The sequence below is a fragment of the Eublepharis macularius genome, chromosome 5 (genome assembly GCF_028583425.1).
Source record: "Eublepharis macularius isolate TG4126 chromosome 5, MPM_Emac_v1.0, whole genome shotgun sequence".
NCBI classification, from domain to species: domain Eukaryota; kingdom Metazoa; phylum Chordata; class Lepidosauria; order Squamata; family Eublepharidae; genus Eublepharis; species Eublepharis macularius.
Window position 1 is genome coordinate 96,283,606 of NC_072794.1, and position 15,540 is coordinate 96,299,145.

General features: G+C 37.5%; 1 protein-coding gene across 2 annotated transcripts in view; it reads left to right on the forward strand.

Moving 5' to 3' along the window:
• PIK3R3 (phosphoinositide-3-kinase regulatory subunit 3) overlaps window positions 1-15,058 on the forward strand; it is a 50,025-nt gene extending 34,967 nt beyond the window's left edge. The window contains exons 4-11 of one of the 2 annotated variants that reach the window (XR_008597113.1): window positions 60-240; window positions 2,261-2,386; window positions 3,539-3,681; window positions 4,859-5,035; window positions 5,824-5,898; window positions 6,609-6,779; window positions 7,711-8,264; window positions 8,535-15,058. Coding sequence is in view for 1 of the 2 variants with exons in the window: in XM_054981701.1 (XP_054837676.1) it covers window positions 60-240; window positions 2,261-2,386; window positions 3,539-3,681; window positions 4,859-5,035; window positions 5,824-5,898; window positions 6,609-6,779; window positions 7,711-7,909 (1,072 nt within the window). In the remaining variant the exon portion in view is untranslated. Of the gene's footprint in view, window positions 1-59; window positions 241-2,260; window positions 2,387-3,538; window positions 3,682-4,858; window positions 5,036-5,823; window positions 5,899-6,608; window positions 6,780-7,710 lie in introns of both variants that reach the window. The other variant, XM_054981701.1, reaches the window with a different exon arrangement.
• The last annotated feature ends 482 nt before the right edge of the window (window positions 15,059-15,540 follow it).

Genomic DNA, 15,540 nt, shown 5'->3' on the forward strand with positions numbered 1-15,540 from the left:
TGTGTACACAGTGACACACATGATCAATATAGTATGTCTTTTTTACCTTTTCCTTGCAGAAAGGGTGGCAACAATAAATTGATAAAAATTTACCATCGAGATGGAAAATACGGTTTTTCTGATCCACTGACATTTAGTTCCGTTGTGGAGCTGATCAACCATTATCACCATGAGTCTCTTGCCCAGTATAACCCTAAGCTTGATGTAAAGCTGATGTATCCTGTATCCAGATACCAACAGGTGAGAATCCAATGCTACCATTAAATGCAAGTGTTCCTATAGGGTTTTTTAAAAACAATATATTGTTCTAAGGATGATCAAAGTCTGAAGTCAAATACTTTCAAGGAAACAACTAGTTCGAGATCCTTAAACTTGAATATCCTTTAACATTACTCTTGTCATGGTTGTTCACTAGCCTAACTCACTCACTAAAACACCAGTTTCATGTTCTATTGCAATATAAGAAACTCAGTAGTTGCTATGTGAAATAGGATTGTGGAAAGTTGGACAGCACCAACAATTAACTGCAAGTCTACTTTCTATACCATCTTCTAGACATAGAAATATATTCAGTTTCCTGGAAAAAGCTGAATCCAAGTACCATACCAATATTTTTGGACCCGAATATTAAGAAGAGTGGTATTTACTGGATTCCTGATACTCAAATCCAAAAACTGATTTTTTTTTTTAAGTGTACACCTTTACTTTTCAAGAACAACAAAGATACTAATCTGCCTGAAGAACAACCATCATGGAAAAGTAGTAATTAAGCCAGTTGTCTTAAGGCTGGACAACAAAGCTTTTCTACATATATATTTTGTAGAAAAAATCCAGAGTCCAGTAGCACTTATAAGACTAACAAAATTTGTGATCGGATATGAGCTTTTGTGAGTCACAGCTCACTTCAGAAGTAGTAGTAGAGAAAAGTACTAGAGAAAAGTAGTAGAGTATGAGGTTTATGAGTCACAGCTTTGCTGAGCTGTGACTTATGAAGCTCATACGTTACCACAAATTTTATTAGTCTTATAAGTGCTACTGGACTCCGGCTGTTCTCTACTACTACAGACAGACTAACATGGCTACCCATCTTGATCTACCTATATATTTATTTGGTTCCTTTGGGGCCATATATCTGCCAGAATAATTTTTCTCCAGATTTTGAACACTGACTGCTCCAATTACTCAGAAAGCATACATAAATGCTTTAAAAAATCACAGTTGGATCCTTGGGTAAACTAGTGTTTTTAACTGCATTAACCATTTAATACTAATATCAGTGAGATTTATTTTCCAAAGCAAGTAAGGCTTTCAATACTGTAATGCTTCTCCCTACAACTGTATTTATATTTTGTTCTCTTTATGAAGTCTGTAGTTTATGCATGTTTTAAAACATGGTTTGCAAGTATACTGGTCAAACAGACCAAAAATCAGCAATATTTTTGGTGAAAGTGACCCAAATCCCATATATTTGTGAAGACAATAACATATTGGCAAATGGGAGAATGGTGTACTTGTCCAGACATACTGGGAGCAACCTGACTACCAGTGGTGCTATCAGCACGTCAGGAGATCACTAGCTCTGCATGCTGAGAAAAATGATCTGCTATGCTGCTGTTAAGCATAAATGTCATGAGTTGCCTGTTTGATTCTATTATTCCCTATCAGGAAAGCTTTCCAGGGGCCTTGAGAGTCTCTTGTTAATGCAAACTACACCAACATTGCAGCATAATGAGTGCTGACTGTCCTTTAAAGACTCCCCCCCCCCAAGTTGCAAGTGAATTGGAGCAAGGGGTTCAATTCTACAGGCCCCTGAACAAGCCCCCACCCTGGCCACTCTCCATTGGAGTCAGGGAGAGGGCAATTGCATGCTTTCTCCAGGATAAAGAAGGCTTACCCAAACACAGTAAGTCAAACATTGATCCAAAGCCTCCCTCAAAGAACTAACAAAGTCCAACAGAACGAGAATCCCAGCAGAACCCACCTGGCAGAACTCCTCACTCTAAAAGTGAAGTTTGGGTCCCCCCTCTTTCCCCCCTTTTCTTTGCTTTTCCAGTCAAGGAAAAAGTGAGGAGGGAGGGGAGAGGTGACTCTCAAAGATAAATGGCCATTGCAGGTCGGGGAGAGCTGCTGCACTGTGTGTCCAACACTGATGATTCTCTTATGACATGATTTTTTTTGCAGTATATAGTCACACCAAGTATAACAAATTGCACACCTCCGTTGAAAAAGTTTTCCTGTTTTCTACTTTTGACATATGCAGGACCAGTTGGTAAAAGAAGATAATATTGATGCTGTGGGCAAAAAGCTCCAGGAATACCATGCTCAATATCAAGAGAAAAGTAAAGAGTATGATAGGTTATATGAAGAATATACAAGAACATCACAGGTCAGTTGCCAATTATGTTTTGTTTTCATAGTCATAAAGGCCAGAATTGGACATTTGGCAGCAAAGCTGCAACTTCCAAACCTGTTTGTTTTCATCATGCAAAGGGAAGATCAGGTCATAAAGAAGTAACCTTCTGTGTCTGCTATTTTTTCTCTATTTTATTGGAAACCTGGTGTCTTGGGGGGTAAGTCTACAAGACAAACTGCTGGGAGAAGAAACGCAAAAGGAAAGCAGCTGGGAAAGGGTTAATTACAGAACTGCCAAACATTTATTTTTTTTGCAAATTGTGCCACCAGTTTGTAAATTGGAGGTCAACATAAGATTGGGAATCCTGTTTCTGCCACTAGAAAGTTTGAGCGGCCTTTATGTTGAATAACATAACTTGTGGATACTAACCTTCCACAAGCAGCCAGCCCAGAAGAACATGATAAAAAATAAATGCAATTTTTCCATACTAAACATTATGTAAGGTTTGTGCAGACAGCTGTAACTGTTTAAACTTTCCTTGATACTGATACAAGGCAGGCTCAAACACTGGGAATCTTCTAATTAATTTCTAACCCTGTAATATTTGGGAGGAATCACACATTCTGTAATGCTCTTAAATTATCAACCTTTAACAAACTGTACCTGGCTATTGAGTCTCGTAAGTTCTCTGAAATGAACTGTATGTTTAGTATAGAGGTCGTTGGAAAAGTCACTGCAAGTTTCACAAAGTATTTATTTTGGACCTTATCAATATTGTCACATCTGACTTCGCACTTAAATTTAATCCTAGCTCTTCAGGGTCAGATGTTTCCTACATCTAAGCTTATTTTACTGTCATTGTTAAAGATACCAGCAGCATCAGAAAGGCAAAACATGCTCTCTGTTCCTATATCTAATTATGACTGAGACAAGCTTCATTCAGTTCTGCATACTCAAATTATTTAAATGGTTGCAGTGCTTCACTTTGAGGAAAAAAGCAAGAGAATCTACCTAGCTAGAGGCTCTTGCGGGTCTAATTTTGTAGCTTCTGTTCTGGAATCTTCACTATTGCGTATCATAGAATAGAATCCCAAACTGAAAAGGAAATAGAAAGCAGCATGTTGTTCAGCAACTTAATGCTTCTAGTGGCAAACAGTGGTCCCTGAAACTGATTTCATTATACAGGAAATCCAGATGAAGAGAACAGCAGTTGAAGCTTTTAATGAAACGATTAAAATATTTGAAGAGCAGTGTCACACCCAAGAACGGTATAGCAAAGAATACATTGAAAGATTCCGAAGAGAAGGGAATGAGAAGGAAATTGAACGGTAAGGTCTGCTAAAATGTCACATATATTGACACTTTCGTTCCAGCATCATTACTGAATATCTCTTCTCTGTAATTATATCTACCCAAAAATCTTTATCAAGCAATATTTAACAGAAATCAGCCCTGTCAATAGTGTATGATCACTATATTTGCCATGGAAGTAAAATATCTACAATTTATGAATAACACAACAAAACTTGACTGCGCATTTTCCGATATTCTGAATTAAATATCAGCTATTCCCCATCAGATTTAGCAAATATTTGCTGGTTTAAGGGATAAATTCCTGAAATGCAGTAAATAGTGGTAAATTACTTAAGATAGTCCAGTCTGAAGTAGGCTGAAGAGATCCAAAAACTCCACCTCAAAAAGAAAAAAAATCTAGGCAATAAACACTAATATGGATGCTTACTCTATGGTGCAATTTTAAACACAGTTATACCCTTCTAAGTCCATTGATTGCAATGGGCTTAGAAGAGTGTAATTCTGTTTAGAATTGCACCACTAATGACTGTAAACGTAGCAGGTATTTTGTTTAGAAAAATCTCTGCTGAAGTATGAAGAGTCCTGCTTGTATAAACTATTGCTTGTGCAGTCTCATTGATACATTAGAGATTGTAGATACCCAATTCTGATGAGAGCCAGCAACTTTTTCTTTCTTTTCAGTTATCTCAAATTCTGCTAGAATCATGTTAGGTTTACCTTTAGTTAGCTGTCCTGTGAAGTCTACTTCTAATATCCATGCATTATTCAGAGGAAGGAGACTTCCTTGGCCACCTAACTGAAAATATATACTGTGCAGGATTCTGTGATCAGATCTGCTGAATGAATTAATCCAATTACCGCAGTTCATGTGTTTTCTTGAGCTAGGCATATTTGATCTCAGAGTGATCTACATTGCAGCTAGAATATCTGGGCCAGTGTTGTCTAGACTATCCCTCATGCTGTGTTTGGTGCTAAATTCTTCTGTGCTGCATTATATACCTGTTTTTCCAAGGTGAGCATTCTGCATTCATAGTGTTGGAGGAGCAGGAAGCTCTCATACAGACAGTGTCATGAGTTCACCACAATGTCTGTCACTCTGCTTGTGTCGTAGAAAATATGAATACTGTGCCCTGTCTTACAATAGTCTGATACTCTTATTTGAGATGTGTAAATTAGAAATAATTCTTACAGTATTATGATGAATTATGAAAAATTGAAATCACGTCTGGGTGAGATCCATGATAGCAAGCTGCGATTGGAACAGGATTTGAAGAAGCAAGCCCTGGACAACCGGGAAATTGACAAGAAAATGAACAGTATCAAACCTGATCTTATCCAACTGCGGAAAATCAGAGATCAGTATCTTGTGTAAGTAGGCCTGGGCTGAGAAGCTAATAGTTGGGTCAACATTATATTTTTGCATTGTAATGGAACTTGCCTTTAAATACTGAATGCAAATATATTAATGGAAAGGGAGCTTAGCCCCTTGACATGGAAAGACTTTATCAGACTTTAGCTGTTTCAGCACTCATGTAATAACTGCATGGGCATATTAATAACTGATCCAAAGCATGCTTGGTATGGTACCGTTTTGGCTTCAGCTAAATATCCCATTTAACTTGAAGTGAAAGGCAGCCTGTCCTAAGTTTGTTGTCCAATTAACATAGTCAAAGTAGATAATTAAAGGAGACCTTTGTGGTGGTATATTGCCTTTCTAAAGCAGTGCTGCAACTACCTGCCTCCTAAAATTTAGTTCAGTCATCATTGATCAGTTAGATGATATGTAGCTCCTCTTGCCATTCTGACATATTGCTTAGTGAGGGGGCGCGTGATGGAATAATATGAGTGGAAATTTAACATCTTTTCCCATCATTGGAGATGGTTACCATACCAATAAGATTAGGATGCCGGGCAGCATGTTTGTAGAACTCAGGCTTTTTCTTTTTTATGAACACATATATGTAGATTTCTCACTATTGTTGTCATACTTTTATTTTTATTTGGATCAGACTTACTTTAATTTTCCTGTTTTAAAGTAAAAATAGATTTTTTCTAATGTGCCCTTAGGCACGTTCCTTTTTTAGCCCTGATATCTTACGAGTATTTGAGCACCTCTTTTTCTAGTGCTAATTACATGTGTTGATTCCAATTGGCAGCTGGCTTAATCACAAAGGAGTGAGGCAGAAGCGAATAAATGACTGGCTGGGAATCAAAAATGAAAATATTGATGAGTAAGTGTCCTTCTGTGATGGTTATGATTTTTTTTACAATGTGAATGACCAAACTATATGGAAAAATTGAACCACAACCACCTATAATTCTGTGTTGCTGTATATGTATGTTGTTCCCAAATGAATATGTTTACTTCTCTTTATCAGATTGTCATGAATGACCAAATAACACCAATGGTATTTTTTCCCTCTCTTGCCCATATTATTCAGGACAGCACAGTCATAAAGCTGCTTATGGACAAGTTGTGTTAAAGGAATTAGTGTTAGAGAAGGTATATAAGCAATAGTAATTAGTGTTGTATATGATATTGTTGCTTTGCACTTATCTAGTGCATGCAACTGAGATAAAGGAAATATTATTTAGTGTACTACAGAACTTCTCATAACTATTCCAAGCCTTGGACTTCTATACATTCCTAAAAGAAATTACTTTGTTTCATTTTTTTCTTGCCTTTCTTCTAAGAAGCTCATTGTCTTACGGTTATTTTCTCCTCCATTTTATTCTCACAAAAAGCATATGAGGTGGGTTAGGTTAAGCAGAAATGACTGGCCAAAATCCCAGTCCAACACTTCATCTGCTGCACTGTGTTGGCTCTTAAGAGTGGCAGTGTTAATATACTACTATTGTGTAAAAACTCTAAATGGCCTCTTCCACTGTTTAACGTAGAAATGTTCTTACATTAAAAAAAAGATTCATTGTCTCTTCCTAGTACATATTTCACGAATGAGGAGGATGAAAATCTGCCACATTTTGATGAAAAGACTTGGTTTGTTGGAGATCTCAATCGTATTCAAGCAGAAGATTTGCTTGGTGGGAAACCTGATGGAGCGTTCTTAATTCGTGAAAGTAGCAAGAAAGGCTGTTATGCTTGTTCTGTGGTGTAAGTAGTGATTCACTGAATTCCCTTGAGGCTATAATCCTGTATAAATTCACAGGGGAGTAAGCTTCAGTAAACTTCATGAATCTTGTTTCAGAATAAGAATTCATAGGATTGGGTTACATGGCTTTGTTCATTTCTTTGCCTTGGTCTCTTCAAAAAATGCTCTAATATGTGTGCTGTAGAGAATGAAACATGCAGATATGAAGGTAGCATAGAATAAATATGACTGACCTGTGGGAAGATGAAAGAAATTCCTATGTTGCCAATACACTTGCTATTTTTCCAGTCTAGTCCCACTGATTTTAAAAGGCTCGAACCACTGTAAGGGGACAGTGATTATCCTTCCCCCTCAATCCCATAATACATATTATTCTGATTTTGTGTTCCAAGATGATAGACCAGCCCAGGAGTGCAAGTAGAGAAAAATTTCAATAGCCGACTCATGTCTGACTGTTCATATGTTAGAGAGGCATGTGCTGTTAAGTTTCTTGTAGGCTGTTTGCTTAACAAAGATGGAGAGATATTGGAAATGGCCATTAGGAGAAAAGAAATTAATTTATGGGACCCCTTGGTAGTCTAAAGTGTTTCAAGATTTTATATTCTTCATTGGGCATACTGATTCAGGGTAGAAAAGTTTTTATCTGCCTAGTCAACCATTTGGAAAACTCTTCTAGTCTATAATTTCCAAATCAGGTAGTTAAGTAATGCTCAAAGAAAGGTGATATTTAAGTGAAAACTGAAATTTATTTTAAATATTGTTACGATATCTTTTAAAACTTCTTCAACAAGGCATTCTGCATGATTCCTCTTTTCTGCACTTGTAACTGTTTAGTGTTCTTTTTTGTTCCATCACAGTTCTTCAATATTTCATTGATTATGATCCTCTACATAGTTGCTCATTATGTTAAATGCTTTATTTTTTCCTTTACAGAGCCGATGGGGAAGTTAAACACTGTGTGATCTACAGCACTCCAAGAGGTTATGGGTTTGCAGAGCCATATAACCTGTACAGCTCCCTTAAAGAATTAGTCCTTCATTACCAGCATACCTCCCTCGTCCAACACAACGACTCCCTCAATGTCAGGCTTGCTTACCCTGTCTATGCACAGATGCCCTCCCTCTGTAGATAAACTCTGGGGAGGTGAAGTATAGGGAGAAGTGTTGGCTTCTCAGATTTTTTTCTCTACAGTTTTTATTAGAACTCAGAGGGCATTCTTTCTCCTTAGACTGCTTGTTTTGCACAGGAAGTGATTTGATGAATGTGAATCAGAGACTTAGCAGCAACAAGGTATCAGCTTTGGGATAGGTGCCCCGGTGCTACCTGAAGATCAGCTGTGTTTTTATATATGGAGACTCTTGTTTTCCTTGTAGAGAACCAGTAAACTCTCTAAAGAGGCACACAAAAAACCTAGAGCAAAACCATGGAGAGAGACATTTTGCCAGGCACCGGCAGCGGAACTTCTACTTGGATTTTGATTGTCTGAGGTATTGGTAACGTCTTTCAGTCTTAAACTCCAAGAAAATGGGGGAATAATCTCTGCTACAGAAACTTTTTTTTCTCCCTGTTAATTTTAGCAGCTTTGCTGCAAATTAGACAAACTTACAAATGAGGGCTTATCTTGATGTAGCATGGGATTTGGTGAGAGGAGACCAAAGGAATTATGGGGAGAGTTTCAGGTTCTTATTTAAAAGAAAATCCTCAAAGAAATGTTGCTTTATATTTTACCAACAATAACCAAGTTTTGGTTTCAACAGCACTGCAGGTCTTCACGTTAAAGAAACCAAACTGAAGCCACCAAAACTTCGCTCATTGCTGGACTGAGCACTTCTGGGGAAAGATTGCATTTGCACCCGCACACTTGCCAAAACTTGAAGAGAAAAATGATAAAAGCTAAAACTTTCTGATGTACTTCTCAAAACTCTGACCTGATCTGATGTAACTGCACCACTTCCCCCTTGTTACTTTTTTAAAAAAAAACATTTTATTTCTTCCAAGGATGTCAGATAATTTTATTCTTAAAATACACTAAGCTTTGGAATGTAAACCAGAATGAAGCTGGCATTTGGCATGTTTGTAAGATGCTAAACAATGAAATACTCTGAAACTTGTTTCTTTTGGGGAGAAAAGTGCAATGGGATTTTTTTTTCTCAATGGCTTGCTAAACCAAAAACTATGGGTGCAGTCTACATACCATTGATAGTAATGCATTTGGATTGCATCCTAAATTACTAATTCCATTGCACAGGTTGTATACTTTCCCTTAGAATTCATTGTGGGCCTACCATAAAAGCAGATATTTGGGTAGCTGAATTCAGTGGAACTATACAAGATATAGAGTATCAGTGCATAAACAGCTTTTCTTGATGTTCTGCCATGGTCAGATTCATCTGGATTATATGTAGCATTTGTATCAAAATTATAGCAAATAGTGACAACTGGATACTCAAGACTGTGAGAACTTATGTGCTCGAAAAAATGCTGTATTTGACTTTTTTGTCACTGCGTTATGCCCTTGATTCTTTATTGCCATTTCTGAATATTATACTTGAGCTAGGACACTTGTTAGGCAGCAAGGAAAAATAGATTCAGCAATTGGTCTTTCTTTTTTTTCTGTGTAGTATTTGAAGTGAATGCCAGGGAGTTGGGACATCTGGATTTTTTCTGGCTGCACCCCAACTTCAGTGCCACCTTGAACCCCCTGACTGTTAGACTATAATGTTTACACAAAGCAGAATGCACTATAAAGGAGCATTGAAGTATTATGCAGAATATGAAATTGCTGAACAGGAAAATGATAAATCTTGAGCACTAATCAGCAGCTGGAGGGGCCAAACTAGATTGCTTGATGTGTCCCAAAAGCACTTCTGTTTTGCACTACTCTACTGCCACTTAAGCTAAGTGCTGGCTAACCAGCTGGAACATCATCATCTAAAAATGGAATGGTGGTTGTCCAAAAAAAGCTATCCTGTAATCATTTTAAATTGGTGAGAGGATAATAACCTGATGTACCTCTTCAACCTCCCCACCTCCACCCCCCACACTTCTCCATCACCAGCATATATACATCTTCTATTAAGTGTGGCTCTGGATTCTGCCAGTCTTCAGAAAGAGAAAATCTGTCTCTTCTTTTGGTGCCTGACCTACTGCACATTTTAATCTAGTTAACTGTATGTTTAACAGCATAAAATCCAACATGGGCTACAGATGTCTTTTGTGACTCTCTCAAAATTTGTGGAGCCTTGCTACCAATTATAAGTCTTGATTATTTTCAATTCTGCTAGAGGCATTAAAACTAAACAATGAAATGAATTTAATTGAAAACATAGCACAGATGTTAGAGACAACCTGCATCACTGATCTGTGTTAGCCCATGTAAAATCTCTAGCTTCTATTTTTGATTTGACTGTCTCTTCATACTTAACGTTCATTTTTAAATTTCATATTGTAAATCTTTCTGCTAATTTTCTGTAACAAAAATCTATCCAAGAGTAATTTTGATGCCCTTCCCATTAAATTCTACATTTTCTACATTTTGTAACACATTTCATTCAGGACTGTATGAAAACGAGACCAAGATATCTGATTTTCTTTTGGATTGCCTCTCTTTGCATTTGGTTAGGTAAGTAACCAAATGCAAATAAGTACTAGCTGTCATTGTGTCTATCTGATTTTCATATGCCTTTTTATTAGACTTTTTTAAAAACTTGACTAGCAAAATGGCTGGAAGCCAGCTGAAATATGTAGCAAGTATGTTCTACTACATTCCTTACCCAGCATTCATCAACTTCATGACTTTTGCTTTTGCCTGTAGTAATTGTTACATGAGTGAAACTTAACTGACATCAGGTGGCAGCGTTCCCAATTTTTATAGTTTAAATCACCTTTGATTTTCGTTTAATAGCATACCCTCCCTTTTTTATGAGCTAAAACAAAGGCTTAAGAGAAAATGGCAGAAGTGGAAATATATGGATGTGTATGGTCTTCTAAGAGCAGAAAAGTTATGTGGCTTTTTAAAAAGCTGATGTGCTAGGCTTCCTTCAATCTGCTTTTTCTCCCCTTGATAGCAGCAGGATTAGTATTGATCTCAGCGACCCATTTCTGTAGAGTTTTTGTTCTGCACAGTGTTAAACAGTAAACAGGGTGGAGAGAAAGTGTTTTCTAATACTCAGTTTATCTAATATGTTTTTGTAGGGACTAGAGATAATTCAGTATTTTGCTTCCTCGCAAGTGGGGAAACTGCATCTCTTTCTGCAGTTACAATGATTGTGATGTGTGATAGATCAGCGAAAAATGAAAAGTGATTGAACTGCCAGTACTTCTGTTGAAGTCATTGAACTTGCCAGTCACACTTCTTAAGAACAAATAGACATGTTAATGAAGTTTCAGGAAGATAAGTTTAATGCTACAACTGAAGGCATAGCATCGTTTCTTCTCTGCACTCATATTATACCAAGCAGAATTTGAATCAACTGCTTAACAAATCAGCATCAATGGATTCTTGTATAGTTTAGGTCCATGAGCCAAAGAACTATTGTACATTGTTAATGTACACGTTGGAGCTTCTCTTCCTTCTAGCAGCAGCTCCTTCCACTGAATGAAAAACCACTTCTGAAACACCTCCAAATTTTAAAAAGTGATTGGTCGAGCACTGCAGGACTGCTGTTAGTGAGAAGCAAACTTGGTATATATATGGAGCCATACAAACCTCAAGATCTTGGCTTAAAATGTTGGCTTACCCAGATTTAAACCTGCAACTCCACCCACCAAATCCAGCTACAAAGAACTAGCATATAAAATTATTCCAATCAACTCAAATGTTTTTTACTGAAAGCTGTTTGAATAAAACAAAATACACATGACAGCAACGCCTATCTGTGCATGCCCTATGTAAAAGATTAGGACAATTCTTTGGCTTTTCTTTAAAAACAAGTAGGCAGACCATAGAAGAAAAGTTGGCCCCATTCAGTGCTATGTCAAGGATGTCTTGGTTTTGTAGTTATACCATCACTTGTTCGCTATACAAAACCATGACCATACGTCAGTGACTTAATGGTGTGGCTAATTTTCCTGTTTTGCTATCATATTTCCAATTCTAAAAAAACCTTTTTTGTTACTTGAACAACTTTTTTTCTGTTTGAATGTCATCTCCTCTTCACACTAATAGGAAAAAAAAAGATCAGAAGTGTTAGTGAATATCGTATGTATGGAGACGTAAGGCAGAACTTTATTGTGAGAAACTTCTGGAAGCAGATCTGGGAAAGCACTATAGGGTCTGTTCAAGGTTTTGTTTTATGTTCTAACTTTATTGTTGTACCAATATTTTTGTTAAAATGAATCTATAAATATTTCCTTTATGCCTAGTGAAATTTCAGAAGACTGTACATCCAATTATGTGTTTTGATTTTGGGTTTTTATGGGTTCTTGCCCATTGAGACATTTGCAGTTTGAAACAAAAAGATTTCCAGTTTGGGTTTCTTGAATCCTCTCCATTTAAAAAAAATTGTATTCTTAAAACAAGTTTTAAGGAATGTTTAGGCTATAGGAGGTTGAATTAAAATTTAAAACATAGACAATAGTGACTTGTAGCCCTAGCAGCCACATGCAGATAGAGTGTCAGATGGAGTCCCTCCTGCTGCTTCTACCAGCAGTCACCACCTTACTCTTGCTGTTTGGATTCCTATCTGCTCAAGAATCTCAGGGACATTCAAATGCTCCCTGCCTCCCATGACTTCTCTGCCCCCCCATGAGTTGAGAGCATCTCCTGTTACTAAAGCAACAGAGTGATTCTCCTTGGTTTGTTGAAGTGGGCAGAAATGTGGGGCACATACCCATCATCCAAGTCATCAGATTAATTCCTGCCATCAGACATCTGCTGTTACAGCAACTGGGGCAGCATTTTCCACCCCACCGCATCCTAGTGGCTATACTTCTTCAGTCTGGTTAAAATGTCTTGCCCAAGCCAGCCGTTGCTTCCAGGCCCCGCTTCATTAGCCCTCTACCTGCTGTCATTCCAAGGAAGGCCAGGCAGCACGGAGTAACAGCAACCACCCATTTATTTGTGCCATGGAGGGGGTGAGTGTATTGTGACAGGAGGCCAGCCAAATTTCTTTAGCAAGGTATCTTGCTAAGGTGACTTGCAGAAACTTGAACTGCCACTGTGTGGGTCCCGTCATGCAATTCAGCTATTGCATGGGTCAGCCACCATGAGAGGCAGTTTTATGTGCACCTGCTTGTCATGTAGATTAGATCCCACCGTATGACTTGTCTCCATGTTGACATGAGCCACTGGTGAGGAATGTTTCATATTGGTGGTATGGCACGTCATAAAAAACACCGTCAGCTATGTCATGTAAAGCTATCTTTAAGTTTACGGAATGTGTCTCTTCCTCACATAAAAGAAACATACAAGCATATGTCCTTTTTAGGCTCATTTTGTCCAAGACAGAGAAATTCCAGTGAAGAGCAACAAAAAAAAGTTTCGGAAGTATTACTGTTAATGACGGTGGTAGAAATAAATTTGGCTAAATGTTAACAAAACGAGACAGTTTTGCAATTCTAACCTACAAGCAGAAATCGTTGGGAGGGAATTCTTGGAAAACTTGTGTTCCTGTTTTGTTTTAAAGGACATGTGAGGATCAATAATCACACTCTTTTTTTTAAAGACAGTAAAATGTTTCAAGCACTGGTATTCTGGGCTAGATCCATAGTTTAAATGTAGATTTTCTGTTAGTCAGCATCCTTTGGCAGTATGCCATGTTCCTTTCTTATGCTAATGCAGATATTCCTGGTGGCTTGGAATTTAACTTGAAGAGCTCTATGCAGTGAATGGCACAGAGGCATCTCTGGATTGATCAGAGAGCTAGTCTTACTGATCCAATGAGTATTGCATGTAGCAGTGTCTCTGGTTTAAAGTCCACTCTGGTATTTCACACTGCTTGGCATCATGCTATGCTTATATCTATGGGAACATTGCACTTTCTCAGTCAGCACCTAATGTCACTTCTAAAAATGAATTTAAAAAGTTAGCAGAGGGTTGTAGTACCTACAGAGAAATAACTATCAAACCTTTTTGGAGTGTCCCTGTACCTCTCTCCCCTTTCTTTATAAGTCTCTTGCTTTCAGTGAAGGTGCACTCTCCCTTATGCCAGCCAGCTGTGCAAATAAATCTGTGTGTTGTCTTTTGAAGTACAGAGTGTTTGGTCTTGGGGTGCGTGACTACAAAGAAATTAGACTCAATCTGTTAATTTTGTAAGTTTTGCCAGTTTACAGCACTAGGAGATTGTACTGGTCTGCAACCTATCCGTGTGTATGTATATGTACTGTATGTATATAGATATATGGAAAATTAATTCACATACACATCTATATGCATTAGCCCTAATTGGCACTGCCCCTCTTAAAGTCCAAATTCACCTTTTGCACTTGCAGTACATGCCCCACAGTTTGAAAACTGGGATTGTTTCCCCCGTCTCAAAAATGCGGGGTTCATCATCACTAATAGTCTTGATGTACTTTTAAAATTCTAAGGGTTTTTTTTAGCTTTTTACTTATTTGCTCCACAATAAAGCATTAGTTTATTTTAAACTGTTGTTACATTTTAAAAGAAGCCAATTTCACTTCGAGATACACTAGTTGCACATTTTTCAATAAGTGAAAATCCCTTATAGAAATAATGTGCAAAGGAGAGCAGTAGCATTAATCACTGTGTCTGGACTCATTTTTTATATATAAAATATTTGTATTCATGTAAGAATGAGTGGGCTTCCTCATCTTATATTGAGGTATGCCAGGACTGTGCACTCCTTTGTACATCCTGCACATGAGCATCACATTTTTGAGATTTGGTTCTGAAGAAGCAATTGGGATTTTTGTTTTGTTTTGTTCTTTTAATATGAATTCCAGCATGTAACTTTGATAGTCTTGTTGGTATGTAAAACCTGTTCTGTCATTTTATGGTGTAGTCAGATTCATGTAGTTTAACTTTTAAAAAGAAACTGCTTCATGAGGAAAACAGTTATATGTTAGTCATATCGTAGTTTCTAGATGAGTAATGCATCATTGTACCTGTCACCAGATGTGCTATGATCTTACTGTATGTTTCTATTTTTTAAAATAGATGGTTGAGCTTTGGAGTCCCAAACACTAAGCATTCTGGCCTACTTTGCTTTAGAATAAAAATGCAATAAAGGATTGCAATAAAGCACATTTACATTTAATGTTTTAGAAGGATGTATGGACAGCTGTTTCTAATAAATGCAGAAATGCAGCCTAGCTGGTATGGCGTGGTGGCAAAAATGTGTTGTCTGTTCGAAATCTATGAAATTACCTTTCTCAAGATCAATTCCAAGAAGGAAATATGTGATAATTTGGCTGCCAAAATACTATTAAATCTCTAAAACAGTATTTTAACCCCAAAACTATTATTGATTTAAATTCCCAGTTGGCAAGCTGGGTTGTTCAGAGGCTGAAATGCAAAATTCCAGGTGAGTTCTCACTTCAGTTACAACTGGATAGGTACTGCTGTGTTCAAGCACATCTCCAGTCTCAGAAAAACTTACCCCTGGAGTTAAAGAGAGCAAGTTAATCACTTGTACTCTAAAAGTTAAACAAGATTTGCAACATTACAATTAAATATGAAAAAGCCACCATAATGATGGGAGGGGGGCAGGTGCTGAAATAAATAGTGTTATCTCATGGTTCTCAGTCAATGCTGGTCTTCTGAAAAACCACACTGAATTTTAGGGGTGTACCATTCACATT